Genomic DNA, 27,696 nt, shown 5'->3' on the forward strand with positions numbered 1-27,696 from the left:
AAACATTTTCTTATTTACTTTCTGCACCCCTGACATCATCACATAATCCCCCGTCCCATTGCCCCTTAGTCGTCCCTTTCCCAAATTGAGAAGAAGACGTTCCATGAACTTCTCTATCGGGGCAGCCAGGAGGAAGCCAGAGACTCTTCCTATGAGATGCCCTGCCTCCTTCTGCCCCCTTTCCAAGCACCTGGCAGTCAGTGCATCACACCGGGGTTGGGAACCAAGCAGTAAAGGGGCGGCTGAACCCTCCGCCACAGGTCCCTGTACGCCGGGAATTTGCGTGGCCCCGCGGGGAGAATTTCAGACTCAACCACCTGGTGAGTGGAGCAGCATGGCACCGTGTGGCAGCCCTGCACTAACCAGGGGCTTCTCCCAGTGGGCTCTGGGCACTGTCGCTGGATGTTGGGGGGCCTGGTGGGGGAATAGAAGTGGGGGAGCATAGGAGCTGCTTTAAAAAAGCCTCTGCAGCTGGCCAGGCAGCTGTGTCCCCTGCCCTTCCCCTTCCCTCTCCCCAGCAGCAGCCCTGTTCTGTTGGGTTGCTTTAAAAAAAGGCTCCTCTGCCCCCCTCCCCATCTCCCACCAGGTAACTCCAGCTGCTTGGCTCCTGTTTAGAGCACCAGGCAGGAAGCGCAAATAAGAGAGAGCAACCCAGAGCTAACAATGACTCTGTGCTAACTGGGTGCTGCCGGGCTGAAGCTCTCTGTCCGCCTGTGTGAGTCAGGGTACATCTCACTGCACAGCTACTTCAGGATAACAGCACCTGCATCTACACCCACCACCTGTTATTTTGAAATATTTTTTGACATAACAGGTGCACCATTTCATCATCCTGTAAACCTTTTGCACGAGGGATGACATGAAAAAGCACGTTACTTTGAACTTTGGCACTGTGTAGATATGCCAAATTTCAAAATAAGCTGTTTCAAAATAAATTCTAAATAAGATATGCAATTTGCACTACGCAAATAAAGCATGGTATTTCTAGTTGAGGGTGCTGTGTACGTGCACCCTCAGACACTGCTGAGGTGCACAAATACAAATAACTGAATAAAATCTGCAGAAGGATTTCATCCTTCAGCCTTCCCACAGAGCTGAACTGCCCCAGCTTTGAAGAAGGAAAGATTTGTGGTATGGAACAACTGAAAGATTTAAAATCCTGTTTCCTAGATAAGAGGGAACAATATGGATTCAAACAGTGCTCTGCATCAAGACCATTAAATAACAGAATATTTAATTTCCAGCATAAAATGTAACAACTATTTCATTTCATGTAGTGATATGTATCACCATATCTTGTTTGCTAAATCAAGAAGATGGACAATTTTGTTTTATGCCTCAAAGGAACAGATCCATGTAAGATACCAAATGGCTACTGAATGTTTTGCAGTGTTAATGTTCTTTTTATTTGATTTCATATTAAATAAATGAAGTCACATACCTTGTTAACTATCCCTTGTTTCAGTATTTTACCTTGTATAAAATTATAAAACTATATTTAGCTAAACTATTTATGAGTAACTGGCAGGTACCATAGTAGCACACATCCACGCAAGCACAAACGACCTCACTAGTGGTGCACATTATGAAACTCACTCCGCCCATGGATGGAAAATCTCAGAGGGAACACGGCCCTCCACCCATCTTCTTCCTCCCATTGGCAGCCACAGTCCTTTTAGCCACTGGGACACTCCGGGAAGAGAGGCAGGAATGGGGCTAAGTGTGAGTCAGGTTAAGGGGGGCAGGCAAAGTTCATCTTGCCTTACAGGGCCACAGGCAACAACATCTCTCATGTGTACTGCTGCAGAGAAAAACATGCCTGAGAAAAATGTTAGCTTTAGCTAGCCAGAGGCAGTTGCCAAAGTAGCTCACCTGGGTGCATGTTAGACTGAAGATATAAAAGTCCCTGGTTCAGTTCTGGGCTTTAACGGCAGCCTTTTTCCATGTGGCTTAGTCTGTTTTGGCATCTCTAGTAAGGAAACATCTTCAGTCAGAGTTCAAAGGCTGTACCTAGAGCACAGGAATGACATCATAGAGAGGATGGTATTTCAGGGTTAGAAACTGAGAGAAGGGATTTCATGCCACCTCAGAGATTGTTGACACAGTAGAACAGGGCTCTTGGTTTTAGCTGCTCCCAGCCTTGCTTTTCTGATTTTAATTCTATGCCCCCATGAAGGAACATTAACAGAGCCTGCCTCTGACTAATTTTGACTGGGTGTTAGCCAGGGCAAGTGAGATGAGTCAAGCCAGGCACAGGTGGGAGGAGGCTTGTGACTAATTTTGAGGCTTCCCCATAGTGAGGACATGCTATTTCTATTTTTGTAGATTGGAAGTTATTAAGTCAATTTAAGCACTTTCAAAATAATTTCCAAGTGTAGACATGCCCTTATAGTCCTGGTCACCAAGGGGAGCGGCAATAAGAGCCTGATTTTGAATCAGGGATCTTTTGTATGTGAGGCAAACATGATAACCACTACACCACAGAAACATACTTATGGTTGTCTTCTGCTATAGTTAAACTTGGACAAATATTCTGTTACTAACTCTTTGGCCAAGGCCTCGGGGGAAGAGGCCAAGCACGAGCAGGGAACAAGGCCCCCCTCCCCCCGCGCACACACATGCTACTTCTCTAGACCTTTGCTTCTAACATTGGGGGGGGGGGGGTGCACGTGCCTGCAGAGGGGTGACCCTCATCACATCCCCAGCATTTCCCCGCTGCATGGATGGACCTTTGGGGGCAGGCCCAGACTCCCCAGCCTGTCACCGACCTTCTGTCACACTGCAGGGTGGAGCAGCCCCCAGGAGTAGGGTTGAGCCATGGGGTGCTGGGTGAGAAGCAGGGGCTGTGGGAGCTGAGAGTTGCCTGAGACCCAGCGTGAGGCACCATCCCAGCCATTTCTCTAACAGAAGCAGAAGGGGATGGGCAGCGGGGAGAGGGGCCAGAAATTATCTCAGGCTTTATGTAGCTTGTTCCCCTGGTGATGTGTGTGGCCAAAACACAGGCCTGCCTGCAAGCAGGATGTAAACCTGCAGAGGGAACCCTATTGGGGTGTTAGCCCAACACCTTAACCACTTGGCCATCACAGCTGCTCGCTGAACAATGCCCCAGGGCCAGAGAAACTGGTAAATAATCCCAGTGCCCAGGCATAACATCACCTGCCTCACAGAATTCACACAGCAAACCTGGCTCCCAGTACACAGGGGGAGTTTGGGGGGCTCGTTGCTGGGCCATGGGGTGAAGCATCAAACCAGCCCCCTACTGTGGGGCCTGTGAGTGTTGCTGTACCTGCTGTACAGACAGGGCCATGGAGACAGGGAGAGGTTCACTGAATGGGCCAAGGTCACCCAGCGAGTTAGAGCCCAGCTCTGCCCCAGCTCCCTGCCCCACCCACCGACATGCTGACTCCCTTGCTGCCATGAGGCTGTTTGCATTGGCCTCTTCTCTCTGTAGCCAGGGCTCAGCCAGGACTGAGATTGCTGCCCGGGAGCAACTTCCTGGCAGCTCCAGGGGCATGTCCGGGCTGGGCCAGGCTGCAATGAAATCAGGGCCAGGCCTCCGCCAGCTCAGAGTGACTGGGACACAGGGAGATGGCCCTGCACAGACCAGGGACCACAGTGACCAGGTGTCCCATTTGGAACCAAGGCCCACAGTGCACAGGGAGAGGGGGCTGGGGATTCTGGGGGTGGTCCAGGGGCAGGGAGTGGGAGTGGGGGTGGTAGTGGGATTCCCATGAGTGGGGGCCAAGGAGAAGGGGCTGGGGGCTGGACAGGAAGCAGGGGCCAGGGATGGTGGTCACAGGGCCAAGAGCATGGCAGGATGGGTAGCAACCTGGGGTCCCAAAGGGGCAGTCAGAGACCTTGGCGTAGAGGGGTTCAGTATGACTTGGGGATCCTAGGAGGCAGTGCAGGTGTGTGTTCAGGGGGGCTGGATAGAGGGTGGGGCCCCAGGGAGACAGAGGGAGGGACCAAGCCACACCTGGCTCTTTGGGGAGGGGAACAGCCTCCTCACCTTGCCTCCCCAACCCAGCTCTCCGTACTGGGGGAGGAGTAGGAGGTGGGATGGAGAAGGAGGCAGTGAGAGGGATGGGACAGGATGTAGAATGGGGAGGGATGCAGTGAGGGGATGGAGTAAAAGGTGAGTTAGGGAGGGATGCAGTAGGTAGGATGGGGCAGGAGGTGGGAATGGGAGGGGGTGGGGTGCTGTGAGAGAGGTGGGATGTAGTGGGGGTGGGAAGGGGATGAGCCTTCTGAACACTCACATTTGCTATTTCAGGGACTGGCAAACTTTTAGTCCTAAGAGCTACACTGGGACCAGAAATTGTGTGTGAGGGCGGGTAGGGAAGGCTGGGAGAGGCTCTGCCTCCTCTCCCCAAGCCAGACATGGCCTGGTCCATCCCCCATCCCTCTCCTTGCACTCCAGGTCCCCCCATCCACACCCAATCTGCTCCCCACACCTGAACAGCTCCCCTGCCCTTGGCCCCATGACTTCACCACGCAGAGCAGCAAGGTTGGCTGTGGGGCAGCCACGCCAGCCAGGCTCTAGGGGAACTGAGTGTGGGGAGGGGGGCAGGAGGGGAGGGTCCGGGGGTGCCTCCCTGGAGAGCCTGGTCAGTGGTCAGGCCTGCTCCCCGCACTGCTCAGGACTGGTTCCTGCCCTGCCCTGGCCCATCTAATGGGGCCACACCTGCGGGCAGGGGATGGGGACCACATGCTCCCCCACCCCCAGCTGCCCCAATGTTAAGAGCTGAACATGATGGCTCAGGGGCTTCCCTGCGGGTTGCACAGGGACTGGCAGGGAGCCTGTGGAGCCATAAACCAGACATTCAACAGCCTGGCGCCTCCAGGAGCCTGTTGGGCCAAGGGGTTTGAGTCCTAAACCAGACATCTGCCTCCCTCCCCATCCCATCATAGCACCCTCCACACCCACAGAACTTCTACCCCCCCAGCTAGGGAGACCCTGCCTCAGTTCCCCCACCTGGCACAGACAGGAGGGGATGAGGATCCCCCATCCCAGGTGCTACGCTGGGAGCTGAAGCTCTGTGGTGGGTCCCACCCCCTCCTCTGCCCACTCCAGGTATGTGAGGCCCCAGCCTGGCTCCTTGGCCCAGGGGGCAGCGAGGGTGCCTGGGCCGCCTGGCCCCAGAAGAGGGGTTCCTAGACCAAGCTGAGCACCTGCCTGCAGCATGGAATTAGGAACCAAGCTCCATGAGAGTGGGGGTTAGGCCACATGCTCTGTGGGGGTCTCCCATACGCTGGCTCTGGTGGCTCCCTGCTCACACGCTGGTGTGTGTGGGTCCCATTCTGAGGGGGCGTCTCTCCCCTTTCTCTGCCCAGGGAGCCCATGGGCAGGTGGGTCCCGGCACATGTCCTGTGACTGTGCAGGCGCTGGTCAGTGAGGTGCCTGGCGATCGGTCTCAGCACCTCAGGGCTGGTGAATGTGGCCACTGGGCCTTTCCTCTCAGCTGCGCATGGGTGGTTATTCCCTTCTGCAGCCTCTGGGGAGCCCAGCACCGGCGCAACTCTGGCTCCCTGTGATGGTCAGTGTGCTGTGTGCATCGCATGGCCACTCTCCACAGACATGCAGGGCCTGTGTGATGCTGTTCCCCCTCCTTTCCCCTGTGCCACCTCATGCTCACGCCCCAGACTTCCCTGGGCACTGGCATAAGCCGGGCCGGCAGCCAGCTGGCTCCCCTGGGCATCCATGCGGTTAAAACAGATATTGGACCGGCAGAAACGGGGGCTGGACTCTGGGAAATGCTGGGTGGTGGCTGCAGGTGCTGATCCCCTGGGACTGGCTGTGCCTGTGGTGCTGGGCGAGAGTTCGGTGTTTCTCAGGGGCTGGACAAGGGTTTGTTGTGATACCGGGACCAGCCCAAAGCCAGGAAAGGACTAGAGCTCTCTCTCTCTCTCTGTATGTGTGTGGGTTTGGGAGCGGGGGATCTCCTGCCTGGCACAAGAAGCTCCAGACACCAGACAAGCCATGACGGAGCAAAAGACTCTATTGGTTGCTCCCTTCCTCAACCTGCCCTTGAAGAGGAGCCAGGCCACAAACCCTCTTATCAGTGTGAACTCTGGGGGAGGGAAGGACAAGCCAGGGCAGAAAGAACTTTCTCTCTCCCAGGCGTAGATGCTGGCGGTGGGGCAGGGAGTGAGGGGGATGGTGGTGGAGGGAGGGTTAGGTACAAACTGAGGAATCTGCAGCTGGTGGGCTGGTGCTACAGGACACACTGAGCTGGTTCACCAGAGGCGCCTCTATTCCCTTGGGCCAGGCAGGAGCGCACCATGTGCATGAGTGTGTGTGTCTGGCTGGTGTGTTCGCTCTGTGAGTAACTCTCATTCCCTTCTCTTGGCCAGTAAATCGTTCATGACTGTGCTATAGGACTGGCTGCAGGCGCTGGGTTTGCTTTCAGCCCGGAGGTGCCAGTGACTTGGGGCAAACACTCCTTTGGGACAGGCAGAAACCAGAGTGTTGTGGGGCTTGGGGAGCAGGGTGCCTGTCACTCAGGCTGTCCTCCTGGGGTAGGGAGGGATGGGGAGGGTTCCCTATAATTGGTTCCATCGGTGTGGAATAAATGTCATTCTGTGCACAGATGCAAGTGCAGATATGCACCATCTGTAGAAACACAGGCTGCCAGCTGTGGGGGCTCTGCTAATCAATTGGGCGGCACCTGAATCTCTCCTGAGTGGCTGCCCAAGTGCTCAGCTTACAGGGAACACTATGTCCCCAGCCTATGTCCCCACCCCCACCCAGGGCAGGTGGAGAGTCTGAGGCTCCCCACAACTGCCTCTGTGGTTCTTACCCCATTCACGTCACAGTAAGAGCTGTCTGGGCAGTGGGGGGATCCATGGACCCTCCATCTGCCCTGGGCAGAGGCTGCTACAGCTGGCCCAACAGCCAAGGGCAGTTTTCGAGCCCCCCCCTCACCAGGGGATGGTCCTGTGATGGCCCCAGCTGCATTGGCACCCCAAGGCTTCTCCTATCTGTGCAGGGCTCCAGCTTCTGGCCAGGGTGGGATGCAGAGCCCAGGGGGAATGGGGAGGGGCAGGAGAGTCTGGGGAGAAAGAGTCCAGGCCAGACTTTTCCACATTCAACAGTGGGAGAGGCCTTTGGCCTCCTGTTCTGGAGCCCCCGAGGGGGATTGGCAAAGGCAGAGGTCGCTGATTGTGAGAGGCGTATCCCGAATCCATGGGAACACTGCACCCCTGCCCTAGGGGCTGGTGACAGGTGGGGGTGGGGGCAGCAGCACATGAGGCTGAGAATGGGAATGTCCCAGCCACCAGGACCACCCAGCCCTGGAGGAAAAGCTAGAGAGAGGTAGGAGGGGGGACTGACAGATCCCCCCCCCCCCCCGCCATCCCAGCCTGTACCCTGGGCCAGTCAGAGCGGAGAGGGGCCGCACTGGGGTGGGAACGTCCCAGCGCACTGCCCAGGGGCTGCAGGGAGAAGCGGAGCCGGCGGGGTGTGTGTAGGGGGGGCGGGGGAATCATTCTGGGTGGGGGGCAGACTGAGCAGCCCCACCACTGGCTGTTGCGGGTTGGTCCTGCGAATGCCCCGCCCCTCCCACGGGCCGGGCCAGGCTCCCTGTGGCGGAAGCAACGTCGGGCCGGGGGAGCCTCGCCCCTCGGGACTGGGGCGTGGCCAGGAAGCTCCCGGTCTAAGCTAAGCCCTGCTGCTGGACAACGATCAGTCACTAGCCTTCTGCGCATGCGAGGTATGATCGGGCCTCTCCATTCCGAACGGCCGGGGCCGGGTTTTCGTGCTTCCCCGCCCCTTACTCCCCGCCCCTGCTCAGGCCCCGCCCACTCCGCGGCGGCCCGCAGCAGCGTCTGACTGCGCGAGCCAGTAGACTGAGGCAGCGAACTTCGCTGCGGTTACTGCGCATGCGCCGCGCACCCTTCGGCAGTCCTTGGCGCCCTTACTCGCGGCACTGCGTCGGGGGAGCAGAGCGAGGTGAGGGGGGGGATGGGTAGTTAACGCTGTGGGCGGGGCTCTGAGTTGCCCGGGTGAGGGGCGGGGGGGTTGTTTGTTTCTCTCCGTAGCGCCTCATTGGCTCCCGGGCGCTCTCCTGCTGCTCTCGGCGGCTGAGAGAGAGAGAGAGAGAGAGAGAGAGAGAGCCCTGCGTTGCGCATGCGCGAGTTTCGCGATCGGGCCTGACGGCTGCCGGAGGCCCCGCCCCTCGCTCCTTATCCCCCTCCTCCCCGCCTTCCCCCCCCCCCTGCGTGGCTGCGGGGCCTGGCTCCGCTGGGGGGCGGCCTTGTCTGTGGAGCGGCCGCTGCTGGGTGCGCGGCTGCGCTTGGGTCCGGGGGCTCACACAGGCGGGGGGGGCTGCAGCTCGGCTTGTGGGAGTTGGGGGATGGGCACAGCTGGGCTGGGGGGAGGGGCTGTGACCCACCATCCTGTGCTGCTTGTGGGTCCGGCTTTAGGTATTGGGGCCCGCTGGGGCGCTGCTCCGGCTGGGCAGGGACCTTGCCTCAGGCTGGCTCGCTGCTCCCTCCTCTGTTGTTGAATTATGCACATTCAGCGCAGTGCAGGGCGGCCCATCTTTCTCTGGCTGTTGCTACTTTCAGATGCTCATACTGGGCTGCGGAGCTGGGGTGGCTGAGAGCTGGGTTCGAGCTGGGGACACACGCAGGTGTTGTGAGAGGGGACTGCAGAGTGTAGGGAGGGATTTGAACTCAGGATGAGGAGGGAGCCCTGGCATGAATGGCTCAGAGACAGGATTCTGGCTGGGGCAGGTGGCTGAGGGCGCTCAATGGAGGACCTGTCATGCGCAATGGGTGAGCAAAGCTTTTGGGGGGGTGAGTTTTTAATTTTGATTTTTTTTATCATTAGTGCTGGTGCCTCACGGACACACACTCTGGACCTGCCCATGCATTGATAAGCTCGGGAAACTGAACTACCCCTGTTCTCCAGCCCAGAAGCAGCCATGGCTGCAGAGAGCCCTGTGGAAAGTCTCTGGGAGAAAGCGATGCATCCTGTCTGTCTGGAGGATTTCACAGCCCCTGTCACTCTGGAGTGTGGGCACAATGTCTACCAGGACTGCCTCAGCCCTCAGTGCAGAGACACTGTGCAGCAGGGACCCCTCCAGTCTAACAGGGAGCTGGCAAAAGTGGTGGAACTAGTCAAGCCGCTGAGTTTCCAGGCAGCAAAGAGAGCAAAATGTGACAGGGTGTGCAGTAAGCACCAGGAGGCTCTGAAGCTCTTCCATGAAGAGGATCAAACTCCCATCTGTGTGGTGTGTGACAGATCCCAGGCTCACACGGTGGTGCCCATAAAGGAAGCTGCCCAGGAGTACAAGGTACAGAGTTGCTGTCCAGTGTAATGGGAAATAACGTTGGGTTTTAATTACAGCCTAATTTTACTGACTGTTCCCTGGTACAGGTATGACACAGCTCTGTAAAGCCTTCATGGTACAAGAAAAATTAAATGTTCTGTGTGTGTGGCAACTTATAACAAGTCTTTACAGATACCCAATGTGGGGAAACATTTCTCTGAGACTCGGAATTGTGAGACCCAGCCCTCTTTGGTGACAGGAAGGGTTTTTGTAGGAGGAAAGGTGTTAACAATCAGGGTACATCTAGACTACATGGCTCCGTCGACGGAGCCATGTAGATTTGTTTGTTCGGAAAAGGGAAATGAAGCCACGATTTAAATAATCGTGGCTTCATTTAAATTTAAATGGCTGCCGCGCTGAGCCGACAAACAGCTGATCTGCTGTTTGTCGGCTCAGCGCGGCAGCCATTTAAATTTAAATGAAGCCACGAGTATTTAAATCACGGCTTCATTTCCCTTTGCCGATCAGCCTAATCTACATGGCTCCATCGACGGAGCCATGTAGTTTAGACACACCCTTAGAGAGGTTTAGATCACAGGAGCTGAAGGCCAGTCTATGGGAGTGAGCTGCCTTGGGACTGGAGAAGAGTTTACAAGCTGTTACTGATTGGATAAGGAGCAGTAATAATTTGTCATTTGCCTTGTAGACCTGCAATGGCATCTGGGTCCTGTACAACACCCATCAAGTGACAATCCCTGCCCTGAGCAGGTCACACTCCCATTAGACAAACAATAGGAAGGGAATGTGGAGAAGGAAGTTGCTCGTGATCACCAAGCCCATCAGTGATAGAATTTAGCCCGAACACTGGACTCTCCAGGCTTAGTCCATGGCTACACTAAGCACCAGGCTACACTTCCTCTGCCTCTGAGCATCAGTGAAAAGTGATAAAGTTTGTCCCTTAGCAGGGAAAGATGCCTTGCTAAAGGCCGCATGCCCAACAGGGAGAGGAGGTTTTTCACTAGGATGCTGAACTCCTGAGCTGCTCCATGAGGGTTTAAACTCAGATGCTGCAGCCAGTGCTAGAGGAGGTGACTGGGCTGGACAGCAGGGCTCCAGGCAGTGCAGGTCCAAGCCAGTCACCACTGGGATTTTACTGGGTTGTAGCAAGAGTTCAATCTGATTAACTGATGAGATAATGCTTATCGGTGCCAGTTACCACTTAAACTCCACCGCCCCGGCTCACTTACTCCTGGCAGCTAACATTAGTCTTCAGCTGCCGAGAGTCCCTGTTGGCTGGCAGCCCTTGTGGCCATCCCTGGAAGACCTCATGAGAGATCCCCGACCCCAGGAGAGCCCACATCTGTTACCAGCCATGACTGTCAGCCGGTTAAAAAGACTGTAACTGATTAAATTGTAATCGGTTATGTGATTGGTATTTTTAACCCCTTTTGCCTCCCTAATGCCCACTTGCGTCATTCTTTACGGAGGTGCCACCACCAATCTGTCCCTCGCTCTCACAGCCATCCTGTTTCATCTGCTGTCTCCTCCTGTCTCTTTTTCAATGGACAAAGCCACGTCCAGGGCTTGGTGCCTACCTGACAGGAACAGAGCTCTACAAAACTGGGTCTGTGCTGCTTAAAGGCAGACAAATGGGCTCCCAAAATCTCATGGGGTTTGCCTTGGTGCTTATTTCTGTTTCTTCAGGAAAATTTGGCAGCCCATTTGAAGGCTCTGAGGGAAGAGAGAGAAAAGCTGCTGGAATGGAAAGCGACAGCAGAGGGGAAAAGCCAGGAGTATCTGGTGAGTGCTTGTGGCTATGGACCGGCAGGGACTGACTGGCAGTGGGAGGGCTGTGTTATGAAGCCAGCTCCTGTGTGGTCTTAGAATCAGAGAGGTGGAAGAGATCTCAGGAGATCAAGTCCAGCCTCCTGTCCAAGGCAGGACCAATCCCAAGTAAATCAACTAAGCCAGGACTTTGTCAAACCAAGACTTAAAAATCTCTAGAGATGGAGATTCCACCACCTCCATAGGTAACCCATTCCAGTGCTTCACCACCCTCCTAGTGAAATAGTTTTTCCTAATATCCAACCTAGACCTTCTCCACTGTAACTTAAGACCATTGCTCTTTTTTATGCCATCCATCACTACTGAGAACAACCTTTCTCCATTCTTTTTGGAACCTCCCTTCAGGAAGTTGAAGGCTGCTATCAAATCCCCCCTCACTCTTCTCTTCTGCAGACTAAACAAACCCAAATCCCTCAGTCTCTCCTTATAGGTCACGTACTCCAGTTCACTCATCATTTTGGCTACCCTCCGCTGGACCTTCTCCAACGTGTCCACATTCTTTCTGTAGTGAGAGGCCCAGAACTGGACACAATACTCCAGATGTGGCCTCACCAGAGCCGAATAAATGGAAATAGTTACTTGTCTAGATTTGCTGGCAATGATCCTCCTAATATGCCATTAGCTCTCTTGGCTCCAAGAGCACACTGTTGACTCATATCCAGCTTCTCAACCACTGTAATCCGCAGGTCCTTTTCTACAGAACTGTTATTTAGCCATTCGGTCCCCAGCCGTAACAATGCTTGGGATTCTTCTGTCCCAAGTGTAGGGCTCTACACTTGTTCTTGTTGAACCTCGTCATATTTATTTTGTCCTAGTCTCCTAATCTGTCTAGGTCACTCTGGACCCTATCCCTGTCCTCCAGCATATCTACCTTCTCCCTAGCTTAGTGTCATCTGCAGACTTTCTGAGGGTGCAATCCATCCCCCCATTCAGGTCATTAATAAAGAGGTTGAAAAAAAACGGCCCTAGAACTGATCCTTGGAGCAATCCGCTAGAAACTGACCACCAACCTGACATCGAGCCGTTGATCACTACTCATTGATCCTGACAGTCTAGCTAGCTTTCTATCTGCCTTCCAGTCCATTTCTTCCATCCATACTCCCTTAACTTGCTGACAAGAATATTGTGGAAGACTGTATCATAAGCTTTGTTAAAGTCAATGCATATCATGTCCACTGACTTTTCCTTTATGAGGTTGGGCTTCTTGATGTTTCTCCTGGATCATGGATTGCTGGGTTAGATCGATGCATAGACCGGCTCTGACCTTCCAGGTCAGAGGATGAGTTACTGTCTAGTTCTTGTGACTTTCCCAGAAATCCTTCCCAAGGGAATTGAACGTCCCTGTGAAGGGCTGTCTGCTGAGTCTACTCACTTTATTTCTTTTTCTTTCCTCAGTATCTCTGTCACGTTGCTGCTGAGTCCTGCCTCCTCCTGCTCTGGGTCTGAATTGCCAGTACCCATAAATAACAGAAGATGCTGCCTGGGGCAGACATGGGGACATCCTTTTCAGAGGGATACGGGCCAAAGAAAATGCTGAGAGGGACGCCTCTGCCTAATACCCACAGAATACAGTCAAATGTCATAAATTTTAGGGTTTTCCAAGAAGTTATCCGTGGTGTGCACTAATCTCCCCATGAAAGGGCCTGGGCTCCATCCATGTCCCTGACCAACCCTTTCCCTGTTTTCATACAGAAACAGACACAAGCAAAGAGGCAGAAGATTGTGGCTGAGTTTCAGCAGCTACAGCAGTTCCTGGAGGAACAAGAGCAACTCCTGCTGGCTCAGCTGGAGAAGCTGGATGAGGACATTGGGAGGCTCCAAACTGATGCTGACAGGAAACTCTCCACACAGATTTCCTGTCTCAGCAAGCAGATCGGTGAGCTGGAGGGGAAGTGTCAGAAGCCAGTGAGTGAATTCCTGCAGGTGAGACTGAGGGAGAATCATCCCAGCTCCCCACACAAGGAAGAGAGGCTCCTAAACAACAAGCGCTGGGGTCCAGCCGTCAGATCTGGGTCTGATCTCTGTGCTTTGCAGAGTCACAGGCCCAGACCTATCAGAGATGGCAAAGCACCATTAGCGCATGGAATCTATGGCCCTGGGGCCAGGTCAGGGCATCTCTTCCCCATATTTGCAAAATGTCTTCCCTGTGTGTGTCCAGTACGGCTGAGATGCTTTTCTGTCTCTTTTCCCTAGGATGTCAGAAACACCTTGAACAGGTACGTGGCTCGCACTTCTGTCATGCTGCACAGCACAGGGAAAGAGCTTGATGCTGATGTTAGGACCACGTCTTCCCCAGGGCTCCACAGCCAGATGTTGATACAAATGTCTCTGACTCACTTAATTCTGAGGCTCTCACCCTTGCACCACAGACTCTGGAATTCTCCATTCAGGGGCACAATCTGACTTCACATATTTCCTAGAACTGTCACCTCCCTGGGGACTGGCTGCCTCAGGACTGTGGGGCTGGAATATGGGTCTGTCACTAGTGGGCATATTTAGGCCAGGGCAGCAGGCACCCAAAGTCTGTCCTACCTGAGGGCTGTTTGGAGAAGTATGGGGAAGGAGCTGGGGAGGGGGAAGCTGGTGTCTCAGTCTAGTTCCTAGTGGGCAGATTCCTGCAGTCCTTCACCTGGGAACCTCCAGTCCCTCAGCACCAAGGAGTGAAGGATTGGTCATCAAGACTCAATTCCACTTTTGTCCCCAGCTGGTCTCTCCAGGCCAGAGGTGAAGAACAGCAATGGGACCTTTTGGGGGAAGGTTGCACAGCCATGGGCTGTGTTGCTCCTGCTCTCAGGCTGGGAGAATTGGAGGAATTCTAACTCCAGGCTGGTTAGAGTGAGACTCACTAGCCAGATCTTATCATCTGTAAATGGAATTGTTTCTGTGCAGGTGTGAGACAGGACAGTTCCAGCCACCAGAGGAGATTTCCCCGGAACTGGAAGAGCAAGTCAGTGGTTTCTCCCAGAAAATGATTATGCTGTCGGAGACTCTGAGGGAATTCAAAGGTATCTAGGAGGGATGGCGTAAGGGAAAGTTGTTTAAGTATCACAAACTATTGAATCTGGCCTCTGAAGCCAACCTTCACTTGCCTCAATTCCCACATGGAGAATGACAGCCCCATCATGCTGCTCTCCTTAGAGACGCTGAGCAAACAGACCCAACTGCTTGCAAATAGACCACGTGTTTGCAAACTGTGAAACTCCAGTTAGTGTCAAGAGATCAAAATAGATAAAGTTAATGTCATGGCAGCGTCTTCCCCTAGCACAGATCTAGGTTATGGCAAGAGGCAGTAAGTGACTGAGAAACCAGGTGGGAAGGGATGAGGAGGAAAAAGTAAATCTCACTTACATCTTGTCTCTTCTGGGATGGGTGTGAGGCTGCAGGGATGTTGGCTCCATTGCTGGGAGGTGCACAGTGAGAGGACACAGACTGTTTCAGATCTTTCCATATTAAACACCTGAGTGGGTCTCGGTCTGGTCTCCGATACACTGGAAACGCAGAGTTCAGCATGGAAACATGGTCATAAATAGGAGAGCCTGGAATCTCATCTCTCTTATCCATTCCCCCCACCAGACACTCTGCCCTCTGCACTGGAGAGAGCAAGAGGAAAATCCCTGGGAGTTTTCAGACAAGGTGAGTTTGGAAGTGGAGATTGTTTAAATGAGAAAATTCTAGTGAAGACATCTTCATAGAATTGTCATTAAAGTTACAACTAAATTCAGTGACTATGGCACGCACAGCCCTAAATCTCACCCACTTATCAGTGAGGAGACCCAGGGGCACTGTATGGGGACCTGTGGACACTTTGAGAAACACTGATCTATGGGGTGTGATGCTGAAAGGGTGAAGTTAAAGCACACAACGGATGGCACCTTCGGGCTCAGATTTTACTGCTCAGTTGATTGCCATATGGGGTTGGTTTCAAACAACTAGGCTGAAAGGTTGAGAGCTGACTGGCTTCCATGGTATCAGTTTGTTGATGGCGAGAAACTGGTGGATCCCTAAGAGCTGTTTTAATCTAGGATAGGCCTGGGCAAAATACAGCCCATGGGCTGGAACCACCCTGCCAGCCATTCTTCCGTGCTTGCCACTCCCCATCTGCAAGCCACACAGCAAGCAACAGTGAGCCCGGGAAGCGGGGAGAGGGGATGGCTTCAGGTGCTGCTTCCACCCCCAGGACAATCTCATTGGCCAGTTTCTGGCCAGAAAGGAAGCACCGTTCCACATCCTCTCCTACTCAGTTATTCATACGCCCACGTGGCCTCACAGCCTGTTCAAGGGTTGGTTAGGCTCCCTCCCTGTCTGAGAGAGGTGCTTGGCTGCTGGACACGAGTCACTCAGGTAAGTCTCCTGACCAGAGCTTGCCTCTGGCACCCCAACCTCTCCCTTCCTTTCCTAATTCTCTGCTCCCCATGCCACATACCCCGACTTTGTCCTCTTCCTGTATTTATACATACAAGAGCTCTCAGTGGTAAGAAACCTTGAACCCCTTATTATATGTCCACTCAGCCACTTCTCTAATGTTATTTTAAATATTTAATGAGTAATTGGTTGATCCAGTGCCCCAGGTCACATCTGCCTCCTTCACCCAAACTCCTTCCATGACCCCTCTCTCACTCCTGCATCCCAAACCCTTACCCCAAGCTGTCTTCACCCAATGTCCATTCCAGACCCTGCATTTCCTGCCTAATGTCTTGGAAGCGTGCAGGTCTCAGCCACTTTCCAAAATCTTAAGTGAAAGCTGCAACTGGAGAATTTCAGGCTAGAAAAGAGGCACAAATGTTTCATAGGGAAGAGGATTAGCCACGGGCGAGTAGATTACAGTAATTGTTGACCCCTGTGCATCTGAGTACTTGTATTAACTTCATTGATTCTCTGTTGTGGAAAGGGTTTATAAAGTCTGTCAGATGAGAGAACCAAAGTTTGTGCTGCAAATCAATCAATGAAGACTAGGGATTATAAATATAGCAGCCTAAATTAAATTTAATCTACGTCCATGTTCAGACAGGTAAATATGTGGCTTGTTAGCGGAAACACTGGGTGCTGAAAACTAAATCCCATTGTTGCAGGGGTACTAATGTAACTCAAGCCATGTACTGAGAGAAATAAATATGGCTTTGGAATCTAACTTTGGTGTGATGTTTATGGAATATCTAGATTCATCATTTGCCCCAAAAAGCAGAGTCTAGCATGTTTGTCACCAGGGACAGAGTCTGGGCAGATTTGGGGTGTGGAAAGGATTAAAGCCCTTTCTGAAATATCTCCATTTGCCTTTCTCTCCCTACTAGGCTGTAGAACACCCATGTCTATCTCCAGCTCAGCCCCTAGACTGCAGAGCCAGGGACAGGAAATGGCCATGGTGGAGCCAGTGACCTTCGAGGAGGTGGCTGTATATTTCTCTGAGGATGAATGGGCTCTGCTGGACCTGAGCCAGAGAGCCCTCTACAGGGATGTGATGCAGGAGAATTATGAGGCTGTGAGCTGGCTGGGTAAGGATTCCTGTCCCTTTGGGTAACAGAAGCTGGGTGGGCTCTGGAGCAGTTGGGTTGGGTTTGGTTCAGGATCTCTCATTGCCTGCATCTACAATATCAGGAGTATCTGCCTCTGTAGTCCTGGCTCCTGCATGAGAGACTGTCCCCTCCATGCCCCTTCCCAGGGGAAGCATGTTCAGGGACATCACAGTGGTGCTGCTCTTCTCACAGCTAAGGTCTCATTGTGCTTCCCATCATTTTGCCCATGTTGTGCTTTGGCCAGAGGTGTCAGTGGAAGGGCCCAGGCAGGAACAGCAGGCACTAGAGTTGTGGGGCTGAGTGCGATGGCTGTTACTGCCTGCAGGGTCCCCTTGTGCTATTGTGCTGAGCCCCTGGAAGGAAGGATTCAGAGTCCTTTCCTGCCTGTGGTAGTCTGTGCAGTGCAGAGGGGCACCAAATGGGAGGCCTGGCTGGCCACAAGAGGAAGGCTGGAAAACCACATGATTTCTGCTGGCAGAGTAGATCCAAGGCTGCAGAGGGGGAGCTGAGCTGCAGGAACACACACGAGCAGCAGAGAAGCAGCACAGCCCGTCTCCACTTTTGCTAGCCCCAGAAACAGCCCAACACTGCTCTGTCTGGGCAGCTGACAGGGCCCACCCAGAGACCGTCAGTCAGGATCAGGAATATGGAGCATAGACAGGGCCTGAAACAGCCAACCAAGGATTCATTTTTCTGCTCAGACAACTTCTCCTACCTTCTTCTGGCCCAAGCAGAGCATCTGTGCCCCTAGAGCAGGGCAAGTCTAGCTCCCAGCCAAGAGCTTTGTGGACAGAGCCCTTAGGGGTCCTGAGCTCTGCTGGATCCTTTCCCTCTCAGCCCTAGTGATCGAACATGGCAGCTCAAATCTGAGCACTGGCTGAGGGTATCTGTCAGTCCTGAAAGACTTCGAGCACTCTGCTTATGATCAGCATGTTCCTGTCCTACCAAGTATGGAATGGGCCCTAAGGGAGACTGAGTTGTACCCTGAAGAGTGCAGCAGAGTACTCAGTTCCCCTGGGGAGTCAGCTCAGCCATTCCCGAGGAAGCCGGGGATGCACTTTTACCTGCAAGGTGGGGAAGGAGCCTCTCTGAGTGAGAGACTCAGATCCTGGCTCTGGAAGCAGTAATGGCACAAACCTTAATGAACAAGATGAGCACTTGGTTAATTGCTTACGGAATAGGATTTCCAGTCTCCAAAACCCATGTGCTCTCCTGGGTAGAGAAAGGGGAAGAGCTGCAGATCCCGGATTTCCAAAGCTGTGAGGAAGGGGAGATCATCAGTGACACTCACACAGGTGAGAAAATCAGCTAAACTCACTCAGAAACCAATTTCTGTGTTCTCGTAGCAGATGTCAGTTGCATGTTTTCATCAAGTCTGACTGACCCTTCAGCCTGTTTTTATCTCCAGTCTGAGGGTGCTGAGTGGGGAAAGGGTTATGGGGGAGCAGGGTGAACTCAGCTGATGATTATTGAACCTTTCCAGCCATTCTTTGGGTGCGTCCCATTTTCTATTGCTGTTCAGAATTTTTCTTTCAGCTCAGCACAGAGAATGACTCCTTTCTCTATCCCAGCAGGTGTTGGGATGCTGAATGAGAACAGTGAGAGGACTCTTCAGCAGAATGGACCTGAACGAGTGGCTCCATGTGGGGTGTTAGTGGGAAGATTTGAAGGTCATGTTTCTCAGAATCCTGAGCAAGGAGAGACCTGTGAGAGTCAGCATAGCCTACAAAGGCAGCAGGGAAACCATCCAGGAGTGAGACAGAGTAAATCCAGTCAAAGGAGAAGAAGGTTGAAAACAAACACAGAAACGATTCAAAAGAAAATCTCTCATCAACAGTCATCGTGCACTTGCAGTGACTATACAACTCTTATTAAACATGAAAGAGCCCAAACAGAAGAGAAACCCTTCAAATGCTCTGATTGTGGGAAAAGCTTCAGTTGGAGGTCAAACCTTTTTATCCATAGGAGAGCCCACACAGGAGAGAAACCTTTTAGTTGCTCTGCCTGTGGGAAAAGCTTCAGTCAGCGGTCACACCTTGACAGCCATAGGAGAACCCACACAGGAGAACAACCCTTCGGCTGCTCTGTTTGTCGGAAAGGTTTCAGTCACAACAAAAGCCTGATTAATCATCAGAAAACCCACACAGGGGAGAAACCCTTCAGCTGCTCTGCCTGTGGGAAAACCTTCAGTCAGAGGTCACACCTTGATAGCCATAGGCGAGTCCACACAGGAGAGAAACCTTTCAGTTGTTCTGACTGTGGGAAAAGCTTCAGTCAGAGGTCACATCTTGTTACCCATAGGAGAGCCCACACAGGAGAGAAACCCTTCAGCTGCTCTGACTGTGGGAAAAGCTTCAGTCAGCATGCAAGCCTTGTTAGACATAGGAGATCTCATACAGGAGAGAAACCCTTCAGCTGCTCTGACTGTGGGAAAAGCTTCAGTCGGAGCTCAAGCCTTGTTAGACATAGGAGATCCCACACAGGAGAGAAACCCTTCAGCTGCTCTGACTGTGGAAAAAGCTTCAGTCGGAGCTCAAGCTTCGTTACCCATAGGAGAGCCCATACAGTAGAGAGAACCTTTAGCTGCTCTGACTGTGGGAAAAGCTTCAGTCGGAGCTCAAGCCTTGTTAGACATAGGAGATCTCATACAGGAGAGAAACTCTTTAGGTGCTCTGACTGTGGGAAAAGCTTCAGTCGGAGCTCAAGTCTTGTTAGACATAGGAGAACCCACACGGGAGAATCCTTTCAGCTGCTCTGACTGGGAAAAGTTTTAGTTGTAGGTCACATCTTGTTATCCAGAACCCACACAGAGAAACCCTTTAACTGCTCTGATGGTTGGAAATGCTATAGTGAGAGTTCAAGCCTTGTTGCACACAAGGGAGAAGCCCTATCATAGTGGTGAGCAAAATTTTCTCTATGGGCAGAATCCAGCCCACCTAAGGCTTTGATCCTATCCACAAGGTAGTGCTTGGCCCCACCTCCAAATGGGCATGTGCTGAGAGGGAAGGAGCTGAGCTCTGTCTCCTCTTCCCACTGTGTAGCCCAGTGTTTCCCAATCAGTGTTCCATGGAACCCTGGGATTCTGCAGACCATCATCAGGGGTTCCGCGAGAAATTGTGGAATAAATAAATAACAATTTTGAAATACTGCGAACAATTCTAAATATCCTTCAAAATATTGTGGGAATATTTGTCCAGCAATTGGCAATACTGAAGTAATCTTTGTACTCTACCAACTGCCTTTTTGTTTTGGTCAGTTCGTATCTAAAATTATATTTAGTTGTATTGTGCCTTCCCTTCTGTTTCCCAGAATTCTCTGAGTTTCTAGTCTTTTCTAGTGCACGTTATGGTCGTTCGCTGTTTTGTAGATTTGTAGTCTTTGTGCAGTTTTGTAATTAACATTTTTACAGAAACTGTGGTTGTTTTCGTGTATCTAAAATCTCACCTACGTAACAGTATTTTCATATGGCCGTCAAATAAAAAAAATGTGGAAGTATATGAAAAGGAGAGTGAAGGAGAGAACAGTGTAAATGAATCAAAATGATCAGAGCCAAGTATGAGTGAAACAGGAAGAGAAGTGACTGATATTTAAAAAATTCACCTTTATAATGACAGTTACTAGGCCATGGGTTTTACGTGGACTGGAGATGAAAATTGCCCCGTTCCATTATGCGTTGTTTGCGGGGGGAAAACTAACACAGCTATGGCCCTGGCTAAGTTAAATGTACACTTCACTACTAATCACAGCCATTTGTCAAATAAAAGAGTTGATTACTTTCAACAACTTGGATTCATAAAGAAAACAACAAAGTTTTTTTAGAAGAAGCTAACTATCAGTGGAAAGGCTCAAGAAGTAAGCTATTTAGTAGCTGAGCTAGTTGCTCGAAAAATGAAAAGTCACACTATTGCTGAAAGCCTAGTAACGTCTGCTTGTAAAATAATAGTGAGTACAATGATAGGCGAAGAGGCTGAAAGTGAAATTGACAAAGTTCCTGGTTTTAATAGTACTATTGGTAGGCATGTGGATGACATGTCACATGATATTGAAGAATACCTTGTCTGAAATACTAAAAAATACTAACTTTGCTCTCTAAGTTGAGTCAACAGACATAACAAGTAAAGCTCAGCTGTTAGCATTCATACAATTTGAAAGCGAAGGTGAAATAATGGAAAATTTTTGTTGTTGTAAAGAGCTGCCAGAAACAACCAAAGATCAAGACCTTTTCAACATCTTGTCTTATTTGGAATTCTGTAGTTTGTCATGGAGCCAGTGCAGTGGAATTTGCACTGATGATGCTCCCTTAATGATCAGCTTAATAAAAGACTGTTACACTCGTCAAAGAAAAACCCTCATAACGACCCACTGCTTCCTCCACCAGGAAGTTCTTGTTTCAAAACCTATTGGGAAGGATTTAAAACAAGTCCTTAATGTATCTGTGAACATAGTCAATTTTATAAAGCAGCACCCTCTTAAGTCACGCCTGTTTGCAAAGCTGTGTGAAAATATGCAAAAAGACCATGTGACTCTCCTTCTACACACCGATATTAGATGGCTTTTAAGACGGACCGTTTTAACAAAGGTATTTGAGCTGTGAGAGGAACTACTGCTTTTCTTCAAAGATAATAAAGCTAGTTTTTCTAACTTTCTTGAAGATACAAAATGGCTACTGAAACTAGCCTACTTAGCAGATATTTATCGGCACTTAAACACCTTGAACACCACCATGCAGGGCTCAAAAGAATACATTCTAACTTCCACAGACAAACTTCTTGCATTCAAGAATAAACTCAAGGTTTGGAAAAGACACCTTTCAAGTGGAAATATTGAAAAGTTTCCCTCCTACTTCAGTGTCAAACAGATTATAAAGAAGTCATCCCATTAATTACCAGTCATTTGGAATCCCTGACAGAAAAGCTTGACCAATACTTTCCTCCTTTGTCATCAGAAATATATGACTGTTTTAGGAACCCTTTTGTTGAGTTCTCATAAAATTTACACAGTCTGCAAGAACAACAACTGACTGAACTACAGTGTAATTGAATTTTAAAGATATAATTAAATGAAGTGCCACTTGATGTGTTTTGGATTTCAATAAGAAGAGTATTCTGTGATCTCAGTAAAAGCAGTGAACATCTTACTCCAGTTTTCAACTTCTTACCTCTGTGAACAAGCTTTCTCATGTTTTACAAACATTAAAAGCAAAGAAAGCAATCATCTGCTGTCTGTTTAGAAAGCACTCCGAGTGTGTTTGTCAAAAAATTGGCCAAGAATTCAACATTTGTGCAAAAAGAAACCCCAAATCATAGTACCATACAGCTGGAAGAGACCTTAGAAGGTCAGTGAGTCCAGCCCCCTGCTCTAGGTAGGACCAATCCCAATTAAATCAACCCAGCCAGGGCTTTGTCAAGCCGAGACTTAAAAATCTCTTGGAATGGAGACTCCACTACTTCCCTAGGTAACACATTCCAGTGCTTCACCACTCTCGTAGTGATCTGGACCCATGGCCAAGAAACACTGGATGCATTCCACAGCGACTTACACCCCACCATCAATTCCACAGAGACTTACACCCCCATCAACAACCTACACCCCACCATCAGTCTCAGCCTGGACCATTGTACACGAGAGATCAATTTCCTTGACACCACAGTACAAATCACCAATGGTAAATTAGACACCACTCTCTACAGAAAACCCATTGACTCCTACAGTTACCTACATGCCTCCAGCTCCCATCCAGGACACACCATATGATCCATCATCTATAGCCAAGCCTTTAGATACAATCGCATCTGCTCTAACCCCACTAACAGAGACCAGAAACTTCAGGATCTCTACTAAGCTTTTATAAACCTCAATTACCAACCCGGAGAAATAAAAAAACAAATTGAAAGAGCCAGACAAATACCCAGAAACCATCTACTTAAAGACAGACCCAAGAAAATCAACAATAGAACACCACTTGTCATCACCTATAGCCCCCAACTTAAACCCCTCCAATGCATTCTCAGTAAACTACAACCCATACTGGAACAGGATAATACCCTCTGAGAGGTTCTGGGAGACAGACTCATAGTCTCCTATAGACAACCGTCTAACCTCAGGATGATTCTTACCAACAACCACAGGACCTACCACACTAATACTAACCCTGGAACTTTCCCTTGCAACAAACCCCGGTGCAATTTTGTAATTGGCACGGTTAGGTCCAGTAATGGTGTCAGCAGAGTAAATATGTGGACAAAGCTGTCCACATATTTACTCTACTGACACCATTATTGGACCTAACCGTGCCAATTACAAAATCAAGAACACATAATCCTGTTCATCCAGAAATATAATTTATGCCACTATGTGCATAAAGTGTCCATCTGCTATGTATATTGGACAAACTTCTCAGACACTTCACCAAAGAATCAATGTACATAAAACAGACATCAGTCTCTCTCATAAAGAGAAAACTGTTGCTTGTCATTTTAACCAGACTGACCATTCTCTCAATGACCTTAAAACATGCATATTGCTTCAAAGAGATTTTAACTCCAGACTTCAAAGAGAAGCCTCAGAACTGTCATTCATGCTTAAATTTGACACTTTACGTATGGGTCTTAACAAAGATGCTAGTTATCTCACTCATTACAAAGATAGCTTCCCCAGTTATCCCCCCTAATGTCATTACCTCACAGATGCTAACATTCCCCCCCCTCCTTACCCCTCCTCTGTTCTTAAATCTGATTCGTCAATTTTATGTATTTACTTTTTTTATTGTATCACTTTGGTATATATGGTTGTGCTAATTTTCTTCCACGTATTGATCTGAGGATGTGGGTGTGGCCCACGAAAGCTCATCATCTAATAAACCATCTTGTTAGTCTTTAAAGTGCTGCATAGTCCTGTCTTTTCTTTCAGCTAGACCAGACTAACGCAGCTGCATTTCTATCACTAGTGAAATAGTTTTTCCTAATATCCAACCTGGACCTCTCCCACTGCAACTTGAGACCATTGCTCCTTGTTCTGCCATCTGTCATTACTGAGAACAGCTTTTCTTCATCTTCTTTGGAACCTCCCTTCAGGAAGCTGAAGGCTACTTTCAGTGTCACACTGAAAGTAAAATTTATATTGACTTTAGATGTGATCTTTATTTTTATGTTTAAGTAAACTTTATTTTGATTTGATATTTTGATATTTGAAAAAAAAATTAGATAAAAAAGACAGGAAAAATTCTCCAATTTTTTTCTTACAATGTAAGCTGACATATATATATAACAGCTCTTTACAATACATTTTCTTGACAATAATTTAGCAGTAATTGAATTGCACTCCCGGTGTCAACTTTTTCTGGCCAGCCAAATGTTTTCATAGGGGTTTCTCGGGATATGAAAAATTATTTTAGGGGTTCCTCCATGGGAAAAAGGTTGGGAATCACTGGTGTAGCCAGTGGAGAGGAGGTAGTGCTGGGCTGAGTGTTTGCCACAAAACAGGAGGCCAGCACTAGAGGCACTGCTGCCACTGAACCTCTGGCCTCCAAGGCCAGCCCATGGCCACAGCCATAGAATCTTGTGCTTCCAGGGCCATATAGCCATGGCAGGGGTGCCTCTGGGGCTGGTCCTGGGCTGCATGGCTGTGGCAGCAGCATCTCTGGCCCTGGGCTGAATGGCTGCAGCAGTGGTGCCTCTGATCTCTAGGGCTGGTCCTGGACCATGTGGCTGCTGCAGTAGCAGAGCCTCCCTCTGGGGCAGCCAGGACAGTCTGCCTAGAGATATTGCTGCAAGGTCACGGGGGCAGATGACCCTCTGGAGCAGTGATAGAAATGTAGCCGTGTTAGTCTGGGGTAGCAAAATGCAGGACAATGTAGCACTTTAAAGACTAACAAGATGGTTTATTAGATGATGAGCTTTCGTGGGCCAGACCCACTTCCTCTGGAGCAGCACATCATTGATGGTACAGACAACCTGAAGAGGGCACATAGGAGCACAGGGGATGCATGGAATAAGACGCAGTGGGTACATGTATGCTAGGGCTCCCTCCCCCAAGGGTATTCCCCCTCGCCACCAGTAGGGCTATGTGAGGGCATGCCCCCTGGTGCGGGGCTTTCTCCTACCCTCACAGCTCCCCTGCCTGGTCTGGCCCCTTCCCTCTCCTGGGGTGGTCCCATTATCCCGTGTGGGCCTTAGCTGCCGGACAGCTGTGCTGACAGTGGACCTGCCCATCCTGAACTGGTTCCCCACGGAGTGGTAGCTGTCCAGGATGCCCAGTTTCCAGAGACCCTCTTCTCCACGGGGAAGGCAGGGTACAGGCAGGTGTCTTGCCTCCGAAGCGCAGGGGTGAGCTCATGGAATGTTCCCCTGCTCATCTGGAAGTTCTGCACCCACTGCTGGTCACCCCATTGTCCCCACTGGTGCTGTGCCTCCACAGGTGCCTGTCGATGGTGGGGTGAGGTGCCCGAGCACAGCTGCACAATTGATGAGGTCCTGCAAGTGCTGCCCGGTTTCCAGCTCCTGCTAGAGCAGTGAGGCTCCCTGGTGAAGGAGCTCCACAGCCTCGATGATGGCCAAGAGGGGACACTGCTGGCTGGGGTCCTCCTTCAGCTCCATAGCTGTAACGGGGGGAGAAGGGGGTGAGGGTGCCCAGAGGCACTTGACAGGGGCTGAGGTGGCAGGCGCGGCTGTGGTGCTCAGTCCCTCAAATAGGTGCCTAAGCATGCAGCCACAGGGAAATGGTTGTCCAGGGGTCCCTTTAAGTGTGTTTCTCTGTGGGATCTGGTGCACGCCCACAGAGGCTGCTGGTGACCTCTTGACATGGCCAACGTTGTTCTGGGTCCAAGTTATTACTCAAGGGTATCCCACCAGTGTGGACGCTTTCTTGTGCAAGAACTCAGCATTCTTGAGCTGCGCTTCTGGCCAATGTGGATGCCCAACTGAGTGACTTCACCACTTGCTCCCCTGGCTCAGGGGCCTCCACTTCTCTATCTGGGTTGGCTGGGAGGAAGCCGGAAATTCTTCCTATGAGGGGGGCCCTGCCTCCTTCTGCCCCCTCCCCAAGTGACTGGTACTTGTTTTGAGTTTAGGGTGCTGTGTAGACACTGCTAAAGGATTTTGTCCCTCAGCCTCCCACAGAGCTGAACCGCCCCAGCTTTGAAGAAGGAAAGATTCATGATATGGAAACAACTGAAAGATTTAAAACCCTGTTTCCTAGATAATAGGGAGCAATATGGGCACAAACAGCGCTCTGAACCAAGCCCATTAAATAACAGAATCTTTCATTTCCAGCATAAAGTGTAACAATTATTTAATTCTATGTATCCATATTGTTGTAAAGCAGGCTTTTTCTGATTATGGCCTTCGTGTATAGCCTATCCTGCCACACAAGGCCCCTCACAGAAAACCCAGACCATGAGATACTAAGAGATAAGGCTTGTTTGACCGTGGCTTGACCGGTCCTTGAGGCAAGGGAAATAAACATAAGGTAATAAAGCACAACTGTTTCACACTGACCATGCCCCATCTGGTCCTGTCCATGAGGGGATCATGCATGCACCATGAAAACTCCTAGAGGGCAGTATTGTCATATTACCTCATTACCAGCCTATCAGACCCTGCCAAATGCAGACCTTAGCATGACATTAGACATCAAATTTTTGTATAAAAGACCCTTTACCCCTTTGTTCGACGGAGGTTCCGTGTATTGAGGGCATGTGTTTTTTTTTGTTTTTTTTTTTTTGCCTGGCTAAATGATTGATTAACCTGAGGTTACCTTCCCCACCCTCCGAGTAGAAGTAGGGGTGCGCGAGTCCTGAGCATGCTCCGAGTTTTTGTGTGTCTTCCTGTTGTTATCGTTGCTGGATTTGTAAGTATTACTTACATTTATTAGCTTAGTCAGTAGTTAAGCTGCATTAATCATATCTTGTAATCTTGTGAGGTATAAGCAAGTTATATGAATTGTATTGTATAGATAGTGTGATTTTGTGTTATGTGATAGTGTTATGTTTTAGTCCAGGTACAAGTGTTAGAAGAAAAACCCAGGAGTTTTTATCTTGTAACAGTAAAAATCAATGACTAACTCCACCAGCTGTCCTAAAGTAACATTGGAAGGATTGGCTGTGGGTGGCCTTTTTAATAATTATTATTATTATTTTGGCTTTGTTTTTTGTATTTTTCATTTGTATGCTGCGTTGCCTTAGGCGAATTAGAGATAGTGATTTAATATAAGTGAATTGTAAGCAAGGAATTGTAATCAGTTAGGTATAGTTATGTTTAAGTTTTCTACCCTGTAAAAGCATTGGGCAATTGTTAGTTTAAAAAGCCATTTGCTAATTGTTGGTTTTGATAAAAGAATCATTCCACTTAATAAAAAGATCATTAGTTTCACTATCAACCAGTTGTTTTCACTGGGTAGTCAGCTTTAACCCTTGAGGCTCCCACCACATCACCGAACCAAGGTGTAACATGGCGTCACGAACAGGCTGTGGTGAATGCCCCTTGGGAAGCAGACCCCCGAGTGAAACTCAGGAAGATGTATTCAGTCACTTAATGTATCACAAATTGGGAGATAATAAGAGTAGTGACCCTCTGATTATTTTTTAACATAAAAGTGGGAACTGGGCCAGTCGCAAAAACATGGGCAGCCCCCCTAACAATGACTTCTCTGGGGTGTTTGTTAAAGACACACCATTCCATCACATTTTATCTGGAAGAAGAGATGAAAGTCCCCACCTGTGTCACAACAAGATCAAATGGAGATGAAGTAGATTCGGCAAAACTTTTGACCACCACAGAAAAGATTTTAAAAAAATCATAGCCATGTGTCATCCACCCTTCCAGCTATCCCTGTTACCCATGGTAGTCCAGGGCACACTCTCTTAATAGAGTTAGTTAAAAAGTTAGAAGAATCCCGAGAGCAAAAGAGATTAAAGCCTGATAAATTTATACCCGAGAAAGTAGCAGAGGTTTTGTGGGTTATGTTAAAAAAAAACCTCCGAAAACTGGACTCAAGTCATGTGGCACTAAGTTTTGCGGCATGTAGCACCCAGCAAAAGAGCAAGGCTAACAATTCCAGCCGAGATCTGG

At 50.0% G+C, this 27,696-nt stretch overlaps 1 protein-coding gene across 1 annotated transcript in view; it reads left to right on the forward strand.

Annotated features, from left to right (window-relative positions):
* LOC142818147 (uncharacterized) overlaps nucleotides 1-22,818 on the forward strand; it is a 42,060-nt gene extending 19,242 nt beyond the window's left edge. Inside the window, exons 6-14 of the mRNA XM_089771519.1 lie at nucleotides 8,883-9,299; nucleotides 10,980-11,075; nucleotides 12,813-13,043; nucleotides 13,314-13,336; nucleotides 14,010-14,125; nucleotides 14,694-14,753; nucleotides 16,409-16,609; nucleotides 17,812-17,925; nucleotides 18,202-22,818. Coding sequence (XP_089627645.1) covers nucleotides 8,883-9,299; nucleotides 10,980-11,075; nucleotides 12,813-13,043; nucleotides 13,314-13,336; nucleotides 14,010-14,125; nucleotides 14,694-14,753; nucleotides 16,409-16,609; nucleotides 17,812-17,925; nucleotides 18,202-19,388 — 2,445 coding nt within the window. The 3' untranslated portion in view covers nucleotides 19,389-22,818. The remainder of the gene's footprint in view (nucleotides 1-8,882; nucleotides 9,300-10,979; nucleotides 11,076-12,812; nucleotides 13,044-13,313; nucleotides 13,337-14,009; nucleotides 14,126-14,693; nucleotides 14,754-16,408; nucleotides 16,610-17,811; nucleotides 17,926-18,201) is intronic.
* Nucleotides 22,819-27,696: the final 4,878 nt, after the last annotated feature.

The sequence above is a fragment of the Pelodiscus sinensis genome, chromosome 19, assembly GCF_052426305.1.
Source record: "Pelodiscus sinensis isolate ZL-2025 chromosome 19, ASM5242630v1, whole genome shotgun sequence".
NCBI classification, from domain to species: domain Eukaryota; kingdom Metazoa; phylum Chordata; order Testudines; family Trionychidae; genus Pelodiscus; species Pelodiscus sinensis.